Source organism: Peromyscus leucopus, chromosome 3, assembly GCF_004664715.2.
Source record: "Peromyscus leucopus breed LL Stock chromosome 3, UCI_PerLeu_2.1, whole genome shotgun sequence".
Taxonomy (NCBI): domain Eukaryota; kingdom Metazoa; phylum Chordata; class Mammalia; order Rodentia; family Cricetidae; genus Peromyscus; species Peromyscus leucopus.
Window position 1 is genome coordinate 72,660,478 of NC_051065.1, and position 25,628 is coordinate 72,686,105.

At 46.0% G+C, this 25,628-nt stretch overlaps 1 protein-coding gene across 2 annotated transcripts in view; it reads left to right on the forward strand.

Annotated features, from left to right (window-relative positions):
• The window catches only part of Chn2 (chimerin 2), a 277,548-nt gene that overhangs the window by 233,971 nt on the left and 17,949 nt on the right, over positions 1-25,628 (forward strand). The window contains exons 1-2 of one of the 2 annotated variants that reach the window (XM_037203764.1): positions 7,832-8,368; positions 14,176-14,253. In XM_037203764.1, the coding sequence (XP_037059659.1) occupies positions 8,366-8,368; positions 14,176-14,253 (81 nt within the window). In that variant the 5' untranslated portion in view covers positions 7,832-8,365. Of the gene's footprint in view, positions 1-7,831; positions 8,369-14,175; positions 14,254-25,628 lie in introns of those variants that run through there. The other variant, XM_028864129.2, reaches the window with a different exon arrangement.

The following is a 25,628-nucleotide window of genomic DNA, read 5'->3' on the forward strand; positions in this document are numbered from 1 at the left end:
TTTATTTATTTATTTATTTATTTATTTATTTTCTTGTGTTATATAGAGACTTATTCTGTAGCCAGGGCAAGCCTAAAACTCTATATAGCCTAGGCTTGCCTTGAATTCATAATCCTTCTACCAACACTCCCAATTCCGGGACTACAGTAACACTCATCACATCTTGTTCAGTAATCCCATCTGAATTCATCATTCTCTGGGCACCATTTTTTTTCCAGTATATACTATTTTGCCTTTTGTGAGAAATTTGCTCTTTCCCTCCCATCCTGCTTGAAGCATTGTGATAACAGAGTTGTAAGACAACTCTGCTCTCCTTTGCTGAATTGGGACTCATCTTGGGTCATGTTTATCTGGAGAGGCGAGTCCTGGGCATCAGCTGGGCCAGTAGAGGGGGGTTCTTCCAAATGGGATGATAAAACCCCAATTGGGAAAGCAGAAAAAGTCATAGAGTTTGTAATAACATCCAGCAAACAGGTAGGTGCTCATGCCCCCAAGTAGCAGCTGACACCAACCTCCCACCGCCCAGAGCTCTCCTCTGATTCTTGGTCTTTGGCTATAGTGCTTTGGCCTCAGGGCATCAGTTTTCTGGAAGGGCTTGGAACCAGGGAAGAAAGGGCAGTGGATTCAGATTCTTTACAATGAAGCTTTCAGAGGTAAGGATTTCAGGGAGAGACCATTTCTTAACCCCATTTTGTGTGTGTGTGTGTGTGTGTGTGTGTGTGTGTGTGTGTGTGTGTGTAGGGGTGTGGTGTAGAAATGAGGTGTGTGTGCCAGGCCCTTGAGGGAGCGCCCAAAGATCTTGGGACTTTAGACTCACTGGCACCAGGGCACTGACAAGGTCACAATCTGGAATGTTGGGATTCAGATGACATCCTGGACTCTGTCCAAGAAGACATCATGACAACTCAGAAGGGCCCAAAGAACCAAAAAGTACCTAACTTCTCTTCCTATTACTGTGATAAAACACCATGACCAAAAGCAACTTGGGGAGGAAAGGGTTTATTTCAGCTTGAGTTCCACGTCATACTCTGTCACTGAGGGGAGTCGGGATAGGAACTCAAATAGGGCAGGAACTGAAACAGAGGCCATGGAGGGGTGCTGCTTACTGACTTGCGCTCTGTGGCTTGCTCAGCCTGCTTTCTTCCTTATACACTCCAGGACCACCTGTCCGGGGTTGCCACTGGGCCTCCCCCATCAATCACTAAGGAGATGCCCTACAGGTTTGCTCACTGGCCAACCTGGTGGTGCCATTTTCTCAAAGCTCTCTCTTCCCAAATGACTTGAACTCATGTCAAATTCACATAAAACTAGCTGGCACAGTGCCCAAGTTTTTCTGCCCACCCTGCCTGGAATTGACATGACTAAAAGGTTGTTATCTGTGGCAATAATCCTTGTCCACTAGCCCTGAATGACTCACTGTTTAGGAGACAAGATGGTAACTCCCATATCCACCCCATCTCAGGGTCACCCAGGACTATAGGCAAGACCAATATCCATCTTCTCGTGTGAGTGTGCTGCTTAGGATAAGCAGTGCATTTAGCTAAGCTTAATCAGAATACATAAAATCTCTGCTGAACCATTACTGGGCTGGAGGCATCAAACCATGTTATATATTTTGATGGATACAACCATCCTGACAGTAGGCACTGAGTCTCCCAAACACTATTGCTGTTAAATATTTGTTGGTTTTACATGGGTAGAGACAACTCTGGAAAATGCTGGTATGTTTAAACAGTGGTATAACATATAACCCTGCAAGACATGGATATACACAGAATTTTCAAACTCACTTTATCACAGAACAACTGGAAATAACTCAATATTTTAAATAAAATAAATTTGATGCCATCATGTATGGTATAGAAGTTGCCTAGTCAGCAAAGTGCTTTCCACACAAAAAAACAAGAACTTGGATTTAGAACCCACAATCCTTGCGAAAAGGCCAGGTATAGTCACACACAGCTGCAATCCTCTCACTGGGGACATGGAAGCCATACAGATCCCCAGAGCACCCTGGCCAGCTGATCTTAACAAAAAAATACATATACATATATATATATATATATATATATATAGTGAAGAGCAAGAGAGGACACCCAGCGTTGACTTCCGGCCTCCATGACCAGGCACCTGCACACCACAGAGGTAGCATGGAGGGTGGAGAGCAAGTGCGATCTCCCTCTAACAGCCAGACACACACACGTGCAAGAGGAGAAGCTGAGTGAGGCTGCTGAGCCCAGCAAGCTGTTTAGAGGCGACTCAGCTGCTGCGTGCCACCACCTGCTTCGAGACTGTGCATTGTTCTCCCCTGAATGCAGCTCTGGATAAGGCCCAGGACTGAGGCCACCAGCCCTGCTCACATCCCCAGGGCCATGGAAGTCGTAATAACTGTCTCCTTTATTTTTCTACGTTTGCATCCTCGAGTTTCTTTCTGATCCCATGATGCTTCACGGCACAGCCTGTTTTGTGGCACTTGTGCTTTTAATAAAACTCTCCACACTCAGCCACCAAGTGTCCCTGAGGAACTAGCACATATATTAAAATACTTACAGGGTCTTTGTTAGCTCTCTAGTGATTCTGATCAAATTAAAATGACCTTGTGTTTAGGAAGTATAGCAGGTCAGAAGGGAATTTTTTTTGTGTCTCATGTGAAGTAAAGGTACTTTTAGTTGAACCACACCTTCCTAAGACTTTGGAAACATCACCTGCATATTATGAAAGTTAGTTTACTCTTTAAATTATATATGCATGCTTGTGTACATGTGACATGGTACCAGGCACTGGGTTGAACAATAGTCAGCATAACTTTAGTCTTCTATCAGGGACCTACGATTATGATGTATATCCAACCTTGAAAACAAAATCTGAGGCACAGAGTTGAGAATTGAGACGCTTGGCTCAGTTTCTCCATGGGGGGGCGGCGGGTGTGAAGCTGGAATTTCAATCCAGACAGCCTAGTTTTGGACTCCACTGTAAACAAGAAAATGTTTTTGAAGTTTGCAGTATCTTTCCCTGTCTCTTCTCTCTCTCTCTCTCTCTCTCTCTCTCTCTCTCTCTCTCTCTCTCTCTCTCTCTCTCTCTCTCTTTCTGTGTCTGTCTGTGTGTATGAGAGAGAATATGTGTTTGTTTGTGTGTGTGTGTGTGTGTGAAAGAGAGAGAGAGAGAGAGAGAATATGTGTTTGTTTGTGTGTGTGTGTGTGTGTGTGTGTGTGTGTGTGAGAGAGAGAGAGAGAGAGAGAGAGAGAGAGAGAGAGAGAGAGAGAGAGAATGTTTGGGTGTGTGCATGCCATAGCATAGATGTGAAGGTCAAAGGTCAATCTCGGACGGATGCCAGTCCTGACCTTCTTTCTTGTCTGAGATGGGCTCTCACTTTTTTGTTGCCCACCATTCCATAGTCCAGCCCATTGCTGGGCTCAGCGGCCTTGTAGCTAGCTGGCCTTCAAGCTTTTGGAATTCTCCTCTCTCTCTACCTCTTATTCCATAGGCACACTGGGATTACAGATGTGTGCTACCACACCTGGCTTGAAGTGGATTCTGGGCACTCACACTCTGAGTCCCCAGACTTGCGCAGCAGGCTCTTTACCCACCACCCACCACAGATGACCCCTGTCCCAGCCCGGATGACCCCTGTGCTTGCTCTCAGTATTTTCTCTGTAGCCCTGATGGCTTTCTAACACATCACCTGCTGTGTGTGTGTTGTTGCCTGTGTTTACTGTCAACCCTCTGACTTGTTCACTTGCTTAACCCTGTGCTTGATAAACAATAGCTGCTTTAGAAAGATTTGCTGGGGGAGAGAAGGAAGGAGCGAGATGCTTGCTGTGTGTCCAAGAATAATTTGCTTGCCTTAAAAACAGAGCCGAGGTCAAATTGCACGTGGTCCTTTCAGAATGTTGTCTTTGCCTGGAAGAGTCAGCCTTGCTTATTGCTGTGACCCAGTGTCTTCACAGAGCAGTGGTGGCTGATTCCCTTGGGGGACGGACAGGACAGCAGAGCCACAGACTTGGTCTTGGGCTGGCTTCCCAAATGGTAGACTCTGAAAATCCCAGTCTCCACCCACTGCAGAGCCCAGAAGTAAGCCGAGATTCTCTGTGGAATGTGCCAGCATCTATACGCGGTTGCAAATACTGAATTCTCTATACCGGGCAAGTCTCAGCCGCGCAGCTGGGGAATGGCATCAAAGGCTGTTTTGTTTGGGTGATTGTTCACTGTACAAAGCACAGTAGGGATTGGAGATGTTTTTATTTGTGAAAAAATATTTAACAAGCATCTCTGTCATTTGAATCTGGGACTGTTCACACACAGAAACCGGTGGGTTACCTTGAATTTTTTTTTTCCTTTAGACAACAGACATGTTCCACCTGCAGAGAGAGAACATGTTCCCCTGTGCTCAGGGCTCTGTCACGTGCATTCAGCAATGGTGCTCTGAACATTGCCTCTCTGTGGTCACCAAAAAATGCAATTTGGCAAATGTGTGGCTTCCAGCAGAAATGTAGCTAAGTGTCAACCAAGTGACAGTGACAGGTAGGGAACAGGAGTCAGAGGAACACACCTGGGTTCTGCTACAATCGGGCGTCATAAACCAGGAACTGAGCGTCTTGAGTTTTGTAATAAAACCCATAAGATCCTTTGGCTAGAGGTGAGGAGTCACGTGACAACACAAAACTACAAAGCAAAGGAGACAAATAGGAAACATGAGAAGGGCGGGGGGTGGGGGGGACAGCAGCTGGGCACTTGCTGGCAACTGTCCCCTCAGTGCATGGGTCTTGCAGGCATTTTAGCTTTGTGTCATAATCCCTAGAGGATTCCGACACACTTCCAGGGAACTTCACCAGACAGTGTCCGTTTTCCTAAAGATAACCCTGGCGTACTTCAGTAGGTGCAGACTTGGGAAGTGTGGCTGCAAATATTAAAGATCTCCTTCCTTTAAGGGCACGCTCAGATATAAAGCTCCTTGCTAGCTCCTTAGCAGCTCCCCAAATCAACTTTCTACTGAAATGTGTGAGGTGTCCGGTGTACCCTAGTCCTTTGTCCACAGTGTGGAGGGTCTTTGTTTCCACATCAGAGTGTCTAAGAAACGTCCATTGTTAGTCAAAATTGCTGATGCTGGTCTCGGTAAAAACAGCTGGACAGGTCGTATGGGGGAAGATCAATTACAACCTTGTACCAGCAATCTGACTGTCTGCTGCTGCCAAGGGTCTCTGGTCCCTCAGGAGCCTGCATGGCCCTTCAGTGTAGGGAGAATGCTATGCTGAAGAAAAGAGTTCTAGGAGGGGTGTTGAGACCCTTCCTTGGTGCTCTTACTTTTCTCATATTGATCCTAGAGGACAATCAGGGTGGCGCCTGGGCATGTGCCATCAGAGCCAAGGCCTCACTACCACAGGTCTGGAGGGCAGCAGCAGCTCCAGGCCTGAGCTGGGTCAGGTATGAAAGCTGATGCTTAGAGGGATGCAATGGAAGCAGTAGTGTTGAGCTAGGGCACGGGTGGAGAGGGTGTAAGTGCCTACCCTGGCCCCTCTCATTCCCTCCACTGCCATGGGGACAAGTCTGCAGTCCGGTGGCTCTGCTGTCCTCTTCCGTTTTCGCACACAGAATCCGCAAGTGAAGAAGCAAGCAAACACTCCAGGCAGTTCTTGGGAAGAACAAGGAGGCTTTATCTTGCAGTAGGAGAGAGTGCTCAGTGTCCATAGTATCAAACAGTGTTGATGAAAACACACACACACACACACACACACACACTTTAGGTTTTCACTCAGCAATATAGGTTTGTTTCATTCAACATTTCTGGTTTTTCACTTGTCCACAGGAATGGGAACTTACTCTAAAATGTCCCAACAGAAACCATAGTGGAAATCCCTGACTCTGCAGTCCCTTAACGTGTGTGTGTGTGTGTGTGTGTGTGTGTGTGTGTGTGTGTGTGTGTGTAGAGAGAGAGAGAAAGAGAGAGAGAGAGAAGCCCTCATAGCTAAGGATGTTACATGTATTATATACAGTATACAGAAAACATATAGTAAGCATATATTGGTGTGTCCATGATGCAGCCATGAAAGGTGTCAAAGGGGGCTCCACAGAGAATGAAAACCAAACCAAACCAAACACACCTCCAGTGCTTTAATCCAGGCATTTCCTCCTGGAATGAATGGCTGCAGCACATTGCTAAGTGTTCAGATCTGGGCAGGTGTGAGATCTCTGTTACTATGACAAAGTACCTAAGGTAAAAAGATGATCTGTGCTCATGGTTGCTTCAGTCACTTGTTGCCATTGTTTCTAGGCTTGTACTGAGGCAGGATAGCATGCGAGAGAGGGCATGTGGGGCAAAGCTGCTCACACAGAGTCAGGATGCAGAAGGAAGAAGCCACGTCCTGATATTCCCTTCTAGGGCACCACCCCAGTGAACAACTCTGTCCATCTAACACCTCTTACTAGTCCAACAGGCCTTTGACACATTTATTCTATTACAGTGATGGAATTAATGAGCTAGAGCTTTGAGGACAGAGGCCACCTAGGTCATCACCCAGGCCTTGCTCCCTAGATGTGTGGGTAGTGAAACCATAGTGTACAGAGAAAAAGAGAGAGTACTGGCTCTTTATAGAAGTCATCTTAATACTAGGTTATGAAAATAAAAAACACTGCTAAAAAATGAGTGTATTCATTTTTCACAAAACACAGCTTTCCTGAGGGCCAAGGCAAGGCCTGCAGCATGCCACTCACTGGAATAGAGTCCATAAATGAACCACAGTTGTTTTCAAGTTACATTTTTAAGTATTGAAAGTTTGTATTCTAAAACGCTCTCAGGAATGGAGAGGAGAAATTAGTCCCTGTGTCAGGAGATTGCTCATCTGCTACACTGGGAATCCGGGGATTTCCATGAAAGAGGTCATAAGGTTCCTGAGCCTAACTCCCAGGACGTGCCTCAGAGCATCTCTGCCTTCTCATACACAGTGGGGACAATGACATCAACTCTACCTTGCTCATAAGAAGAAAGACATCAAAAATAGATGAGTACATGAGGATTGTAGTTGGTTGTGTTTTACTCTTTTGCTCTTTACTCTTTTTGGGGTACCACCACCCAGCTCCCAAATAATCACACATCTTTCTTATGAATGCCCAGCCTTAGCTTGGCTTGTTTCTAACCAGCTTTCCTTAACTTAGATTATCCCATCTACCTTTTGCCTCTGGGCTTTTATCTTTCTCTATTCCTATATACCTTTCTTTACTTCTTATTTCCTATCTGGAAATGTAGCTGGGTGGCTGACCCCTCTTTTCTTGCTCCTTGATCTTTCTTCCCCCCAGATTTTACCTTCTCTTTATTCTCTCTGCCTGCCAGCCCCGCCTATTCTTTCTCCCGCCTTGCTGTTGGCCATTCAGCTCTTTATTAGACCAATCAGGTGTTTTAGACAGGCAAAGCTTCACAGAGTTAAACAAATGCAACATAAAAGAATGCAACACATCTTTGCATCATTAAACAAACATTCCATAGCATAAACAAATGTAACATATCTTAAAATAATATTCCACAACAGAAGATGATAGATAGGTAGGTGGATAGATATAGATAGATGGTAGATAGATAATAGGTAGATAATTAGGAAGAGATGATAGATAGATAGATAGATAGATAGATAGATAGATAGATAGATAGATAGATAGATAGATAGATAGATAGATACAAGATGATAGGTAGAGAGTAGGTAAATAGAAGATAAATGGTACATAATAGGCAGGCAGGTAGGTAGGTAGGTAGACTGATGGATGGATGGATGGATGGATGGATGGATGGATGGATGGATGGATGGATGGATGAATGGATAGATAAATCCTTATTTATTATTTCCAAGATACAGAGTGACATTACTCAAGCCTCAAACCTAACTAGTCTTGTTCCTTAGGGCTCATGACTTTGGGCCTGACCTACACACAGGTTCCCCCACCACCACCCACCCATTTCCAATGCTTCTTTTGTAATGGCAGCAACTGGACAGCACAAGCCTGAGGAAATCCCGAAGATCACAGCCCCTGGATGTTGTATCAGTATCTGAAAGGAGAGGGAACTTAATAGTGACGATGATAAGCTGCTGTAGAGGTCTCCTCGCCTCCAGAGAGCTTATAGCTGCAAACATTCATGAATTTTTGGTAAAATGCAATGAGTAGCTGTTTGGTGCCAGGTGGCATGACATGGGCTTTAATTGTGATGGAAATTGTGCATAGGACCTGAGCTCATAAAGCCAGCTGGCTTGGGGGCTCCTGGCTTGTAACTTCAGAACTATACTGCTAGGTGTATGATTAGCAGTCCTCCAGGTACCAGCAGGGAAGTGGTGAGAAGAAAGCCTGGGAAAGTGGCAGAGGCCAGATCACACCCTAGGAGGCTATGGTATGGAGTTTTGCTTTTATCTTAAGAGTTGATGGAGGTTTTAAGTGTCATGAAGGGGGGTGCAATAAGGTTGTATGATTTGATATTTATTGATTCCTTGGGGGAGGAAACATTTCTTCAATAGCAATTCTTACATTCATTCTTTCGTATTTTCTAATAATCTGTAAGCAGGAGAACTTGAGATGCACGTGAATGAGAACTCTCACTTTCAGAAGCACTTTACTTTTCCTTGGGGAGATGTCTGACACACTGGGCACCCTCTCCAGAAAGCTGAGTGTGATTGTTCTGAGGGGGCGCCTTGAGCAGGCGTTGGGGGTGGTGTTTGCCTGTCTCCAGGTTTATCTTACTATTAGACAAAGCCACAGGCTGAGTAAAAAGCATATCTCAGGGGTCCCAGGGCCAGCAACACCAGCATCACCTGGGAGAGTGTTAGGGTTGAAGAATCTCAGGTCTTGCCCTATACAAAGTGAACCAGAAAGTGAGAGGTAGGGCACCAAATAGTCTCCCAGGAAACTCCATGGCTGTCTCTGTGAGGAGCCACCTATGAGTTTCAGACAGGAGAATCCAGACCTGGATCTAGTTCAATAGATCTGTGGTGAGGGGCCACAGACCCTGGGTTCCTTCTCCTGAAGAAAAAGAGGTTTTAGAATGAATGCCAACGATAGTTCAGATATGAACAGCTTATCGTATGTCCACATGACTAATGAAGTCTGTATACTATAGTTTTTAAAGTAATTATTATTTAATAGAACTAAGTTATAATTGTAGAACATCCCAAATATATAGAAGAAAATAGAGGCCTGTGACAGTTTCTCCACCCAGAGATACTATTGCTTATGTTCCACAGTTTGGGGTGAGAGGGAAATATTTTGGTCTATTTCTTTTACAAAATGGGTAATATGCCTGTACCTGGTTCAGCAGCCTGCTCTCCCCCTAATAATATGTGGGGATAGATGCTCCAGTCATTGAGGTGTTGACTCACTTCGGTTAATGTTTATGTAATATACCATTACACACTTGAACCATCACTTATTTACCCTTTTCCCTCTAGTGAATGTTTTGGCCTTTTCCCATTGCTCAGTATTATTGCTTTGGTTAATCTCTCTCTTTGTCATTCTCTGTCTCTTTGACTCTCTCTCTCTCTCTCTTTCCCTCTCCCTCTCCTTATCTTTGTCTCTGTCTCTACACACACACACACACAGACACATACACACACACTCCTGTCTGTCTCTCTCCACCCCCACCGTGTGTGTGTGTGTGTGTGTGTGTGTGTGTGTGTGTGTGTGTGTGTGTGTATTTAAATCTCTGTCTTCAGAGCTGCCTAAGAACGCTGGAAATAGAACCACTGGCTCCATTCAGGCCTTTAATAAGTCACCAACTATTTTTCCTCAGACATAACTCTAACTGCCACAAACACCAGTGAGACATTAGAGCCCCCCGCCTGCCGCTCCCTGGCCAGCGTGTAATAGTGAGTTTCGTCTCTTGCACTGTTATGAGGCAGCAGAAGCGGCAGTCGGGCTAGTGATTGCAGACAGGACGTATCTTGGGTTGTAAGCACTTAAGGAAAACGCAGACGCAAGACAGGGCAGTGTAAAGGGCCCAGGAGTACAGACAGGAACTGGGGTCACTGGGCTGACGGTGACGCTCTTCATCAAACCTCTTTAAAACACAGCACTGGGACACACTTGGGGTCTGTGGGGAAATAATGAGCCTACAGTACTTTGGAAATCTGCAGGTAAGGCAGAAGGCTGTGGCTCCCAGAGGCCGAGAGGGGCCTGTCAGGAGCGTGTGGGGACGCAGCCAGTGAGCTCACGAACTTCTAAGGTCCCATCTTCCTCCATGACGCTGGGTGCCCCAAAATGGCTGTTCTCGGTATCTTTTCAGCTGCTGACCCACCTTCTCTTTCCTCCACCTGACAACATTCTGTTGCTTTCTTGTTACTGGACGCCTTTCTGGATGCTAGATCCTGAACATGGAGAGAAAGAACAAAGAGAGACTCTAAAAGTAGAATTCCAACCCTCATTATAGGAGATGGAAAAAAGAGAGGGAGATGGCCAGCTTTTCACCGTGTATTCATAGCCTCACCTACTTGCCAGGCTATCTTTAGCAGACACTGCTTCGAAGAGGACGTGGGGAGGGCAGAAGCCCCTCTCTAAGCCAGTCTACTTCTGCTTAAATGGTTAAATGGTCAATCTTTGTTATGTGTGTTGACCACAATAAAAAATAAAATTTGCTCTTTGGTGGAAGAAGCCCAGACCTCCTTAGATATGCCGACGGACTGCCCACCTGCCAGATTTGGGACCTTGGGCAAGGTATGTAAGCTCGTAGTTCCTGTGTCCTCATCTCTAAAACGGAAAGAATTAGAAGTGCTGCATTGTAGACTCATACATCTTCAGTGAATCCTAACATGAAATACACCTAGCGTAGTACTTGGCACATAAGTAAGCGCACTTAAATGTTTATGCTATTAACTTAAGCCAGACAAGCCCCACTAGAGAAGGGGTGGGCAGTACTGGGCAATGTCCTTCAGTGATCACAATGGGGATTCCACAGGTAACCAGTGAGGAGAGCCAAGGGGTTCTGCCACACAGCTTACAACACACCTCCAAACAAAGACTGAGCTGGCCCAAATGCCAGCAGCCCAGGGAGAATCCCAGGTTTAAATAGAACATACAGAGAGATGTGGAGACTTGTGTTGAGGACAGTGACTCGTGCTGTGGAAGATGGAAAGGACTGAGGTGAATCCCTGAAGATGTGCTGATAAAGACCCCATGGGAGGCATTTCCTAAGGAGGGGAGGTCACCCGGAGATTCTTGTAACCATGTTTTTTTCTGGGCTAAGAGGGGGACTTAGAGTATCCCTAAAGCTACCATTCTCCTGGGGAGCTAACACTCACAGTCCCTGTAAAGAGGATTCTAGAAGAACAGTGTGTGGTTCTTGCCCATGGCTGAATGCATCTTGTATTTGGGTAAATGATCTGGAAACTGAAAAAGAAGTCACTGTCATGAATAGAAATAAAAATTGCTGGTTATAAGTAATAACACACACACACAAGAAAAGAGATTAAATCTTGTATTCAACCAGCAATCCACCACAAGGAGAAGGAGACTCTGTTACCCACTTGCCATATAAATGGTTATTTAATCTGATTCTCAAATGGTATAATCATACACTTTGCCTCACACACACTGCAGTACTGGCCATTTACATCAGAAGGTCTATGTTCCTTTACTAGCCATGAAGATTTGAGAAAAGATCTTTATTCATGACCTCCAAAATTTTACCCTTAGGCTAACCCTGGAAACATTTGTAAGGTCTACCAAATCCCCATTTCAGCCCCTTCATGGCCAGCTGAACTTCAGGACCGGGTCAGGACCACATCAGGGCAAAGAGTCTTTAGAAGAGAATGGCCTTGGGCAGTCCTGGTCTTCAGAGGCTGGGGTGTAGGCAGTGATGATCATAGGATGAGTGGGAGATCCCACCCCACGGGGAACACCTTCGCTCCCCTTTCTCCAGACTTCTGGCTCCCTCCATGTGCTAGGGCTTTCTAGAACCTTGTATTTGTTCAGTCGATGCTATAGCAAGGAGTCCCATTAGAGACTTGCAGGGGGACCCAAAGGTGACCCAGGCGCAGGGGGATTACCTGAGTTCTTGGTGTAATGGAGAGTCAGGACTGTCACTGGTTCCACTAAGACAGTGGTATGTGCCATGAAGAATGGTGCTTTAGAGGGCAGAGTGCTCCACCAGTGGGAAGTTGGAGACTGTTTTCTTGGCAAGGGTGGCATTGAAGTTGGAGTTTGCATGTTGATAAGGATGTAGGTGTGTTTAAATGATGCTGTAACACCCTAAAGGAGAGCAGGAGCTGCTCCATGGAGAAGCTGAATATGCCAGAAGAGAGATTTTTCTAGGATTTTTAGGGCAAATAGATATTGAGACCAGCAAAAGCTCACAACGCCAGGATTTGTTTCAGCCGTGAAGGAGCATGGGATTCTGCTACTGATACAAGATGTGTGTCCTTCAGCAAATTATGTTACCGCTCAGTGCCTTGGTATTTTCATCCCAGAAATGGGCCCTTCTCCCCTTATGCTGGAGATTCAATGAGTATATATGTACTGTAGTGCATGCTGAGTGTTGCCTGGCCCAGTGTCAGATCCTTCGAGTGACAAAAGCTTTGCCTGCCATTTCTGATAAAAAGTATCAGGATGAAATGGGGGAATGAACTTCTGGACCAAGAGGAAATGAGGGGGCATGGAAATGGAGAATCTCACAGGGCAAGGACTGATGTCATGAGTTCATCCGTATCTCTGCTCACCTCGCCTTCTGCATTCTCCCTTCTTGCTAGCTCCGAAAGTATTGATTTTACCGTCTGTCTGGTATTAGCTGCATTAAAGTACCCCCTGGACACCCCAGTCCCCCACTTCTATTCACAGAGAGACCTGGGACCAAACACTGTGATCCCAAAGGAGGCCAGTCCAATGCTTTTAAAGGCAGAACGGGCAGAAAGGTGGTGGGGCGCTAACGCCATGCGCGTCTGAGATGCTCTGTTTAAAAGACAAGCAGCAGTGACATTTGGGTTTTAGGTGAGGTAATCTCCTTGTGGGATTGCAGGAGCCGGGGAGCGGATGAGGGAGAATGGCAGAAGCCTTGCCTCTGACCTGCTGGCCTGGGAGCTTGCTGAGCCCAGAACCAAATGTTCCACACTTCTCCCATAAGCTGCTTGGGCTCAGACTCCTGCAGTTTGATAAATGTGTTAAGAATAAAGATAAGGTTTTCAAGTTCTGGGCAATTTAAGAAAATATAGGTGCCAGTTTATCCCTATAAGATTAAAGAATCATGTGGGCTTAAAAGTTTAGTCTGTTGGAGGTCAGCCCAGGATGAGGTTCAGAGGCCCAGAATAAATGGATACAGCTTTGACTTAGAACACCACAAGGAGTGTGTGTGTTGGGGTGGGGAGTGTCTATATGTCTCTGTGTGTGTGTTTGTGTGTGTGGTGTGTCTGGGTGTGTGTGTCTATGGGGGGGATGTCTGTATGTCTCTGTATGTGTGTTTGTGTGTGTGGTGTGTGTGTATGTGTGTGTCTGTGGGGGGTGTCTATATGTCTCTGTGTGTGTGTTTGTGTGTGGTGTGTGTATGTGTGTCTGTGGGTGTGTGTGTGTCTATATGTCTGTGTGTGTGTTTGTGTGTGTGTGTCTGTGTGTGTTTGTGGGGGGGGGTGTCTGTATGTCTCTGTATGTGTGTTTGTGTGTCTGTGTGTGTGTGTGTCTGGGGGGGTGTCTGTATGTCTCTGTATGTGTGTTTGTGGTGTGTGTGTGTCTGTGTGTGTGTGAAGACGCGTGCACACACGTGCCTGTGCACACATCGCTGCCTCCCTGGGTCCCCTGGATAATCTGGGGGTGGCTACCCATGAATGTGTGCTATTGTTCCAGGCACATGCCCGCCTTAAGAAATAGCACAAAGCAGGCCCATCCCTACTCAGCCAGAGCCCCCCTCCATCACTCAGTCGGTCCCTTCCAGGTCACATGCCTCAGGGCTCTGCAGACAGGACACAGCTGCCTCAAATCTGCTGCCACAATCCCAAAGCTCTGCTGGCTTTAGAGAGCTCCACAGGGGACACTCGGAAGATCCGAGACCCAAGCACTATGTTCTCTCAGGAACTGTGGCTGGAAAATGAGAGAAAATGTGCTGTGGTTCGGAAGGCCAAGCCCGGCAGGAAGCGCCAAGAGCTGCTGGCCATTGCGTTTGGGGTAAAGGTGGGACTCAGAGGTGCCTTTCTGTGGTCTCCTCTCAAGCTCTTTGCTTGTTCACAGATCTCCTCACTCGTCCGAAGAGCTGCCCTCACACACAACGACAACCACTTCAACTATGAGAAGACACACAACTTCAAGGTAGGAGTCTGCATCCTTTCTACTGCCCTGCGGGGAGGGATGTGGGGGTGGGCGAGGATCCTTGATGACTTCCATCTGGTCTCTAGTTAGAAAGGCAGGAGGCAGCAAATTCCTTTGTTTTCCACATACCCGATGCCTTGTGTCAAACTGAAGGCCGGAGAGAGCGGCCAACTCCGCGCTATGGCTCTGTTCCGGGAAGCCAGGCCTGCTTCCTCTTCATCTTCCCATGCCCGGTGAGAGGGAAGCAGGAGATTCCCACCCGGTGGCATTGAGGAGTTCCGTGAAAAGCCTAGCAGTACTTTTCCACCCTGAAGGGCTGCTGCCGTCTCTGGCAGAGTGCAAACAGTTGTCCGGTTCGGTTCATGTGTGCTGTTCTGTCTTTTGTTTTCAGCGGTTCTGAGGAGGCTGTTTCTTTGTAGACAGCTGCAGATGTCATGCGGAGAGAACCCATTCACTAGCTTGTGTGTGCGCTTTGGATTCAGGGGCATCTTGCAGCCAGGCCAAGCTTGACCCCGCTCTCCAGTCTAAACCAAGAGATAGGGAACCTAGTGAGAGTTTGAGTGGTTTTTCCCATGTACTGTCATCCTTTGAGACCAGCTCTGGGTGTGAGCCGCCGCCAGAAAGTTAAGGCCTGTTTCTTTTACCCTGCTGTGTTGTCTCAGAAGTGTTCAGAGGGGAAACTGATGGATGACAGATTGCCCAGCATGGGAAGCCGCTGGGGGGACGGAGGATGAGGCCATGTTAGAGATCCACCTAAGCAAATGGGTGATGATATGTGAAGCTGGGGGTTTTCAGATGCAAGACTCCGGAAGAAAAGACTAGGTGGGGACTCAAGTGTGGCTTTCCCTCTGGGGCCACTGATCATGGGAATGAGATTGAACAGCAGGAAAAAGGAAACCATTTCTGCTGCTGCTCATGAAGGGTCAAGTCCTTCCTAAGGCTATATGTGCGCCTGTTACATTGGCATCTGTGTTAGCGTGTTAGCCTGCTCTATCTCTCCGCTTCTAGTTTTAGAAAGCATGCAGCTCAGGCCTTTGTCTGCTGCTATCCTTGATCACAGAAATGGAAGTCTTCAGCACTATGGGTTTAGTGAAGGCATGGAGAGTTACATTGGTCCGGGTCTCTTCCACACTAAGACGTTTATCATTCTCCCATTACTGAATAATGACGGGTCTGGAGCATGAAGTATCTGAATATTTTTTCTCCTTCTGGTTTTCTGTTTTAACTCCCGTGATCTCTTCTTTCTTTAAGAAAGTGTTTTTCTGACTTTGGACAGAAATCTCTGGTTTGGGCATCCTGTGGATGCACTGCCAGGCCTGACTGGATAGGTCTTGCTGGATTTTCAGATCCCTTCCCTTCCTCTTCAAAATTCCAATGCCTTTGCTCTGAAGGTGCAGTTTGATTGCATTAGTATGAAATAGCTTCTCAGTGGATATTCCCCATGAGTTCAAAACATACGTGTACTCAGGTGATTGGCACTTTCAAAACCAACGCCAGTCTGTTTTAACTTCTTCTCTGAAGCGGAAACATTAAGACACTTTGAAAAAGCATGGGTGAATCTTATTCCCTAACTTTGCTCCCAAGATATGTTGGTAGGAGAACAAAGCATTCAGTGTGCCATGGGGAGAGAATGAAAAAGACCACAACAAAACCCAGTATATATGTGTTGTCCCAGGTGGCTCCACGAGACAGACAGGAACACACCCCTTTTGTGGCTTACACAGACATCTTTGAAACCTAAGAGGCCCCAGAGTGGCTGCCACAGTTAGCTGTGGCTTTCAATGGTACTGTTCCTGCCTTTGTCCTTCAGAATACGTGGCTGGGGCTGGAGGAGGCATTCACTGTGCTGTTATTCATCCTGTCCACCCTAGATCCTTTACCTCTTCTTACCTTCGACTGACTACAAACAGAAAAGTAGCATGATCTTTTGGGAAAACATTCTAAAAACATATCACTGCTGTAAATATATCCATGGGTTTTTAGAAATACATCACTAACTAAAGAAAGCAGGCTTTTACCAAGGGCCCCACTAACTACTTGTAATTTGTGTTTTATACCTTCATTTTACATCAGCTTTTTTATTTACGTTGACCTCTAATGGGTTATATTCTGGAACTTTCCTGATTAATTATTGGAAGATATGATGTACATAGCATGGAGTTAGTGTTCTAACAAGAATGCATAATCCTGGCTTTTGTGCTTATCAGCAAATAACTTTTGCTTTGCTCCTACCTGAACTCTTACCTGAGATAGGAATCTGCCATCAGAGCCTGCTACCTCACCTCCAGCAAGCCTCCTTGCCCACTCAGGTCTGTTGGGGTGGGGGGTAGTTAAAGCAGCCTCTTCCATGCTGTGCTCAGGAACTTCTTCATGCGGAATGATCAGAAGCTCTCACCACTACACAACACCGGGAGAGTGCCCTACGCGGACACTCCAGAGAACAGAGCATACCTGGTACCTGCTTTTCACACAGCACTGCCTAGAAATAAAAGAAAAAAAATCCAACCAGTGCAAAAGCTTTGGAGGGTATGCCTCACTCCATGCAATAATAATCCTTTTCAAACTATTTGCTAATACTGTTTTGGTTCATTCAAAGCTGGAGTTTCCTAGGGCTCCTTGCACTTAAAACACTCAAAGACAGTGGTAAAATTAAGACTCCAAGATAAATGAAAATTGTTTCTAGAGGACTAGAAAGAGCTTCCACTCTGTCATCTGGCTGGCAGGGGGAACTCTCTTCTGTCGATGGAACAGTCTCTTCAGGGCATTGGTAACTCACCTCTAAAGCTCTTTAGGTGAGCAAACCCCAAGCCCCAGCAACATACATCCATGTCCTTCCATGCCATCAGCACCCTGGCAGGGCAGCTGCAGATAAGGACCGTGACCACTCCCTGATCTCTGGCAATGAGCTGGGCTCTCTCAGCTTCAATTTCCTTGCCTATAAAATGGGACTGTCGTAGGGTTTAAAGACTGCAAGCCCATCAGCAGGTAACTCTTCTGTGAATGCTGTGCCCAATGCTTTCTTTGCAGTGGGCTAATTAAACATGGGGGAAAAAAAACAAATGTGAATGATGTGTTGCTTCTCTGTCCCTTGGGTAAGAGTTCATTTGATGCACACTTTTACTATGACTTTATTACTCATCCGTTTGTGCCTCTCACTTTGCTCTGTCTTGTGTTTGGTTTTCTATATGATGTATTTTTTTTATTTAATTCCCTCACTTCTGCATGCTCTTCTTTCTTTCCTCCATTTTTCTCCCCCTCTTGTTAAATATGTATAACAGAAAACGAAATGAAGTCTGATGATGCTGTTTCTTGAAATGTGTTCTGCCATGTACCTGAATGTCCCTCATTTGTTTAAAAAGTAGATGAGGGATTAAAATTTTTAGGTCTGGGTTCCATGTGTATTTTACCCAGTTTTCAACAAGTTTGTCATATCTGTGAGAACTCTAGTAAGTTCCTGCCTCTGTCATAACAAATAACCACAAATTTGGTAACTTAAAGGAACAAAAAATGTACTTTTTCATAGTTTTTGGTACCAGAATCTACAGCCAAGCTGTGGGCATTGGCTTCTTCTGGAGATGCCCCATGCCCTCACCTACCTATCCATGTGGCTGGCAGTCCTTAGGGGTTCCTCGGCTTATATTTCTGCCTCCATTTTCCTATCACCATCTTCTGTGTCCTTGTAGGTTTTCTTCAAGGTCACCAGTCACTGAGTGCAGGGCCATGCTCACTCAGCACAGCCTCTTTCTAATTGTGTCTCCCAAGACTTGATTTCCTAAAAGCCACATGCTCAGTTGGTAAGGATTAGGACTGGATCATACCTCAAGACACAGTGCAGCCTGTCTCAAGGACTTCATTGATTTTTTTTTTTTTTCAGGAGACTTGAAGGGAAAGAACCTCTTCCTCATCCTGAGGGTACATCTTTATCCTCCACATGAGTTCAAGCATGCCATTTTATTAGAGGCTTTCAGGCCACAGAATGAAAGCTTTAGATGGTAATTAATGTCCACTAAGTGCCAGTCTCTAGTGTGGGTACCACTGCTAAGGTCCACGGCTACTCGTTTAACATCTTGATGGTTTCCGCTGACTGATGTTTTTCCTATTTGTGCTTCATGGGTCTGACAGAAAGTGAAGAAATGTCCTTGTCTCTTTATTAAGCATTTCTTCACGAATAAAAGGTACAGTAAGGACACGGCGGTCTTAAAGGAGCTGGATGACCTTCCACTTGGAGGGTTGCATCCGAAGTGTCTATTTGCTGTGGTTTGTTCGTGGAGGATGTATACGTTACCATTAAGGATCTGGCATGGCTATTAGTTAAGACGTGTGGTTAGGCAGCTCCGGCTGCATCATAGGCATGGCCTGATGCAAAAAGGTGTGAGGTGTCATGTTGAAACAGTAGTCAAGACAAGACAGGAGAGCCATTAGCCAAGATGGCCTATGACCACTGTGCCATTTCAGAGCCAGGCCTGCCCCTGAGCAAAGCCGGAGAGGAAGTGTGTCCATCTCTAGCATACTCGCACCTCTGCTGTTTGTCCTGCCTGGTTACTCCTGTCCGCGGTGTTCCTCCACGGAGACATGACGTCACTACTCAGTAGACCCAGGCTCCTCCTCCACTCCATTCTTCCAGGGCTCCTTGCTGCTGCTGCTGCTGCTGCTGCTGCTGCTGCTGCTGCTGCTGCTGCTGGGACACATGTTAAACTTGGTTTGGAAACAATCATCTGCTTTCTGATAAACCTACATGGGAAGTTACTCAAAGGTCCTCTGTTAGGTCTCTGTGATTAACCAGGCCTTAACTACTGCTCCACAGTGAGGCTGTGTGTTGGTAAACTTTCCATCGCTATGACACAATGCCTGAGATAAACCCACTTAAAGAGCAAAGGGTATGTTTTGGCTCATGGCTTCAGAGATGTCAGTCCATGGTCTCTTGCATCTGTCATGTCTGGGGCCTGTGGTAAGACAGAACATCATGAATCAAAGTGCACGTTCGAGCAAAGCTGCTCACCTCACGGCAGCCTGGAAGCAAACAGAGAAACAAAGACATGTTTCCCCTCAAGGACACATTCTCCGATGCTCCCACTTCCTCCGACAAGGAAAACTTCTTCCACCTCCTAAAGTCGCTCTCACCTCCCAGGAGCACCATAGCTGAGGACCAAGCCTTCAGCACATGAGTTTCAGGGGAAACATTTAAAATCCAAACTGTGATAGTATGTGCTTAACATAAAAAGAGCTTGTTTGTGATGATAATGACTTAATTAATCCAGTTGTCCTGGTTTAAACAAATCCTTTGGGACCTAGTCGCATGCCATCTGCACCTAAAGCAGCAGTTCTCAACCTGTGGGTCACAACCCCTTTCGCAGGGGTCACCTAAGACCCTCCAGAAATGCAGATGTTTACATTATGACTCACAACAGTGGCACAATTACAGTTATGAAGCAGCAATGGAAATAATGTTATGGCTGGGAGTCACCACGACATGAGGAACTGAAATAAAGGGTCGCAACATTAGGAAGGTAGGGAACCACTGCTCTAAAGGGACTGTGTTCACAGCAGGAATTTCAATCACGTGTGAAAACAGTTTTTTAGAGAAGGGCCTCATGTAGTCAGATGTCTGACCTCCATGCCAGGGCGGACTTAGAGGGCGGACTTAGAGCGCGTCCCCCACCCAGCTAGTCTTTATGTGCATGTCAGGGTATCCTCATCACTGTCGCTGTGAATTCCTCACAGACCATCAGAGCCCAGGATAGAGAAAGGGGTCTAATGCAACCCCCAGCAGGGTGCCCATGTTAGGCCACACCAGGACGTGGCTCAGCCACACAGCTTTCCAGTGTCCGTTACGGGCTACAGAGTCCGCCCCCTATCAAGTGCTTAACTGTTTTTAATTTTTTATGGACTTTGTCTGGACCTAAATAACACAAAATTCAAAAAGGACTATTCTAAGTGACGAAATGCCTGATTCTGGCACTTTCCACCCGGAGAAATAATTACGCCTTTTGTGTTTTGTGTGGGACAAGAGAGTGAGCACCAGTGGTCACAATTCATACTAGGGGACTCCCTCTGAAGCTTTCCAGAAAGGAGAGCCATTCAGCCCTGTATGCCTTTATTCCACCAGCGCAGCCCACAGGCTGCTTGGGTGCCAGGTGCCAGAGAGTGCTGAGGGAGAAACGGCTGCCCTCTTCTGCCAAGGGCTTCACAGCCAGGACGCTTTTGACCACAGAGGGGACATTTGGCCATGTCTAGAGTTGTGCTTTTTATTCAGAGACAGAGTTTCACTGTGCAGCCCTGGCCGTCCTGAAACTCACTCTGTAGACCAAGCTGGCCTTGAACTCACAGAGATCCTCCTGCCTGGCCCCATGCCTCCTGAGTGCTGGGATCAAAGGCGTGCACCACCACCACCACCTGGCTGGAGATCTGCTTTTCATCCCACCAGAGTGTACCAATGCCATCCAGAGAGGCCAGGGAAGACGTGGCCAGAACATCCCCCAGAGCAGTGTTACTCAGCTGTCTGTCCACGGCACTGAGGAGGAAAGACCGTGTTCCAGGGAATGAAGGAGCCTCTGGTTTCTCCCGCCCAAGCAATAACCAGGTCTGACCCCGCTTCACTTCTGAGATCAGGTGGAATCTGGTCTTTTCAGGGTGGTTTGCCTTAGACCTCGGGAGGAGGTAAGTTAAGTGTAACCAGAGGGGGGAATTGGCACAAGAGTGCCTCAGTTCCAGGAGAAGAGCCAAGAAAGGCTTCATGGCCAGTGGTGTTCTAGGAACACGGACCTCTTTTCTCCACTATAGTTCCACTTCCAAATGAGCAGCTGCTGGCACCTGCTCCTGCATCTGGACCAGCAGCTGGGGGGTCACCTTCACCCCTTTGCCTGCCTTGGTGTAGATGACTTAAGCTCTGCCTTGGAGCCTTTGCTGAGGAAGGTCCGAGGGCTCCCCTCAGCCAGGAACCCCAAGTCTTTGGTCTCTGGTCTCTCGGGACCACCATTGGGAGGGTGAGCACGAAGCTGAGGCCTTGCTCCTGGTTTGTCAAATTCGGCATTGCCAACAAGGCCAGGTCACTGAGCTTGTCCCCAGCTTTACCACATCTTGAGTCCCATTTTAAATGTCCAGGCAGCCACTCTGGGGAACCTCGGTGCCTCTGTTAGAGCCTGGCTTAGCACAGGGCTCTCTTACATCGTCTCTGCGGTGACCTGCACCGAGGGAGCAGCAAGTGTCTCTGTTGCAGATGACGTCATTCCCTTCTGCTATCTCCTTACATCTGAGAAGGTTCACTTCGGGGTCAGAATTTCATCTGCTCCCGCAGGAAGGGAAAGCCCAGAGTTTAATTTCTCACATGAGTTCATTGTCACATGATTGTGGGAAACACAGTAAATCAGAGGAACAATCCTCTGTGGAAACCTGGAGGTCTTGACTGGACTACTGGCCTTCTGGGCAACTGAGGCTGATTTGCTTCCCCTCCCACAGTGAACCCTGGACCTCCAAAACCCAGGCTCTTGAATCTGGAAGGGTCTTTTACCTACTCCAAGCCTGTCTTTTATACACATTAAACGGTCTAGAAAGTAGCTCTAGGCCTGTAGTCCTTTTCCAAGTGAAATGAGAGAGTCAGGTTCCTGTTTTTAATATGAATAATAGAACTGATAAGCTGGGGCAAAACGGTTTTGTTCTATGTCAGTGAGTCTCAATCAAGGTTGCATTGCCCCACTACCAGGAAGCGCCTGGCAATGTCTGGAGACATTTATGGCCCATCCCTTGAGGGATACTGTGTGAGCCTCTGGTATGTAGACAACCAGAGATACTGGGGGGGGGGGGAGTGGGCAGAAAGGGGAAAAAAAGTCCCTGTAGTGCCCAGGATAGCCACCTACCTCCACAACCAAGAATTGTCTAGCCCCCAAATGTTAACAAGGATAAGGCTGAAGAACCCTGATATGAACTGATAAGGAAAAATAAAAATTCCTCACCACAGCACATCTTAAATAGCATTGGCTTCCAGCTTGAGTCTGGGCGAGTTGATTGTATGTTCTGGTGGTGTCTGCACTGGCCCATCAAAACATTTGCTCTGAAACCACTAGAGAGACCTGCCTTCCAGATTCAGCAAATGTGAGACAATAACATCCTGTTCATCTCCAGAGAGCCAAGTGGGGATGCCTGCTGTCTGCCTGTGACTTTCTTAACAACTCTTCTTCCTCTTGTTTTTATTACGTGCCCATTTCTGGACCATTTGTCAAACATACCTTATCTCTTGTAATACCATCTTGTTGTTTGGTGTGGTTTTTGAATTCCAGGCAGACCATGCCAGTATAATAGTCTTGGACAAACACTCTTCCTGTCTGGAGAATTTTCTTCCTGTCTGGGGTATTTTAGTTACTGCCTTCGAGTCTGCAAAATGTTCTTTCTCTTAAAAGAAAAAAGATATTTTTGAAAATCAATAAATTTCAGAGAATAGAAAGTGATGATTAGTGATTTTTTTTTTAAAATACAGGATCTTTCACAGAAATGGAACATGTCGCATGTCAACCCAAAGAGGGTGGATCGGAGCACACCCTCAGCATTCCCTGGAGTCCATTCTCCCCTCAGGTTCCAAAAGAAAACTGAATAACACACCAGCCACAAAAATAAACAGTGGCCCATCCTCAAAAGGAAATCGGGCAGTGGGCCTAAAATAATATTTGTCTAGCTCACATTCCCCCTCATTTTTATTTTGTTTCACTTGTGTGGGCCTAAGCAGGAACATAGAGAGTCACTTCTTCCTGGTGGGGTCTACCTGCATTTGCTGTTTGGTCCTGAGATACGTGTTAGGAAAGGACACGTTAATGTGGGTTACATAAGGACAGGGCTGATAGAGCACTATACTCAGTTTTGATGTGCTGGGTGGCTCTGCAGACTACTGGCAGAAATGAAGCTTAGAATTGTGCAGTGAGCAGCCCCTCATTTCTGGAAGTGGTTGGTAGTTAGCCCCCCATCTATGTGTAGCAAATGCTGAAATGACTTTCCTAACTCCTGAAGCTTGCATTTGAACTTTTGCCCTGGGGAGGTTCCCTGACCCGCTGGGTATGCTCCAGGTAGCTTTGTATCATCCCTCTCCTTACATCCCTCACAAGAAAAGACTGTTTCAACACCCAAGCCCACCTTCCTGGGCCCCTGAGTGTGCCGATGTCTCACCTTGGAATGTTGTCACGTGCTCCCCAGTCAGCAGTGATCCCTCCTACTCATCGGTCCCAGTCTGGTGCATGTCTGTCTATCTGGGTAAACCCTGTTCCATCACTTACCTCTTTGTTCTTGCAAGAGCTGGCTCTTCTCCCTATTATCCTGGCATAGCTTGTCTTACATTATCAGATACATCACCTGACTCATAATCGCTTCTGTTGCCTATTTATCCTTATAGATGGCGAGATCCTTGGGTATAGGGTTTGCCTGCTTCTCTGCTGACTCTCAACTTCATATACACGAGGATAGGGCCAGGCTCAAAGCAGCAAGCTGCATGTAAACTAAATAGACTCAGAAATGATGAGGCGATGGCAAGGTCACAGGTGAATATGGTAGGAAGCCTTTCATCTCTCTGTCACCCTCCCCCACTGAATGAGCTGCACACCATTCTGAGGTATGCCCATCACTGCTGTGTACCAAGTCTGCTGCATACAGTATATTGGGGGTGGTGTTATGTCTTTATGATTTGCTCATGTTATAGTTAGCAGTCAGCTTTTGAAAATGCTCTGTGTGTTTTTTGGGGGAAAGTATATTCTTTGAATTGTTGGGTACAAACCAAGTCCCTTTCCTATGTAGTCTATTAACATTTATCAGTTTCAATAAATACATGTTGAGCTCATCATAATGGTAGAGTTGTCAACATTTCCTTATAATTTTTCCATGTTTATTTTAGATTTTTGAAATTGTTCATATCCATGTAAGTTCAAAGTAGTTCTATCTTTCTGATAAAATTTACTAATGTTAGACCGTTTTATCACTACAACATGCAATAGGTGTATCTGGCTTATTGGGTTCACTGGGCCAGTAGCATTTTCAAAGTGCATCATTTTGGCGCCGATATTTCTCTGGCATTGTATTTTGAGTGTGTTTCTTATAAATATTTGTTAAATACCATCTGCAAATCTGTTTTTCCTCTGAGTAGATCACTAGAGAATTATAAATATTTTACATATGCTCACTGGTTTTATTGCTTTTTCTTACTTTTTTTTAAAACTTTATCAAATCTGTGTGTCATTTTCCCCCCTGAGGATCTGTGGATATTTTTCTCAATTTATGGATTCTATGCCTTTTTCCTATGTACTCAAAAAAAGAAAAGAAAAAAAGAAAGAAAGAAAGCCACTGTCTCTAATTACTTAAAGCATCCCTTGGTTAGTAAATAGTTCCTTTTACATGTCCCATGTAAAGACCATGCAATGACTTGACTTTTACCCACATTCGGCCTTTTCACTTCTCGCCTTGTTCCTAAATCACTACAATTCGTTCTTCAGTGTTGATGTTTCATGCAGCTAGAACCAAGGGGACTGGCCCCCTTTCTTTTCCTCACCCACCACTGCATCCTGTCTAGTACTCCTTTTTCTGATTCCTGCCACTCATGGAAGCATATCCTCTATCTCTTTGCATGAGGATCGGAAGTGTGTATTGTCCACCAGAAAATATCACTGTTTACCCTTCTCTATAATTAAGTGGGTATAATTAAGTTAGGCTCACGATGTGATGGAGTTATTCTGTGATCTGTAACCTCATTTTTGCTGAAGAAAAAGGTCTGCCTTCACCCTAACTGCTGTCCTTTTCCAGGTAAGTGGTTTTACTGTATTGTCTACAAGGATCAGGTTTGAACAGCATTACCACAGTCTGTGTTGAAGCAGTGTTTTGTTTTGTTTTGTTTTTTTGTTTGTTTGTTTTTACTTTGTTTGAAACTCCTCACTTTTCTTAATCTGATGTTTTTGTGCCTTTGGCTAATTCTGGAAAATCTTAACTATTCCTTTCTTTCAGTATTGCATCCATCCATTTCCAATACCCTGCCATTCCTCAGCTCCTCGGGGTCATCGTGCCTTTGTGTGTAATTGCCGGTTCTGCGTCTCCAGTGACTGACTGTATCAATCCTAAGGACAGTTCAGCAGGCCCCAGTGTCGCCCACCTTGTCAAAGCACTGTCTCCTGAGCCCACAGCTCCCCTGCAGTGTCTCCTTTCCCTGAGTGCCATCATAGACGAGCGCCTTCCTGTAGTCCTGGGGACCAAACCTAAGGCTTCAAGCTTGCAAAGCAAGTTTATTGCCACTGAGTTGCATCCGCAGAACCTCTTTCACATTTCACATTTTAGTTCGTGCCATGCTTTTGTTTTTTTTTTATTATAATTTTCTTTATTCTTGGGAAATACAGATATGTATAAAATAATATGTG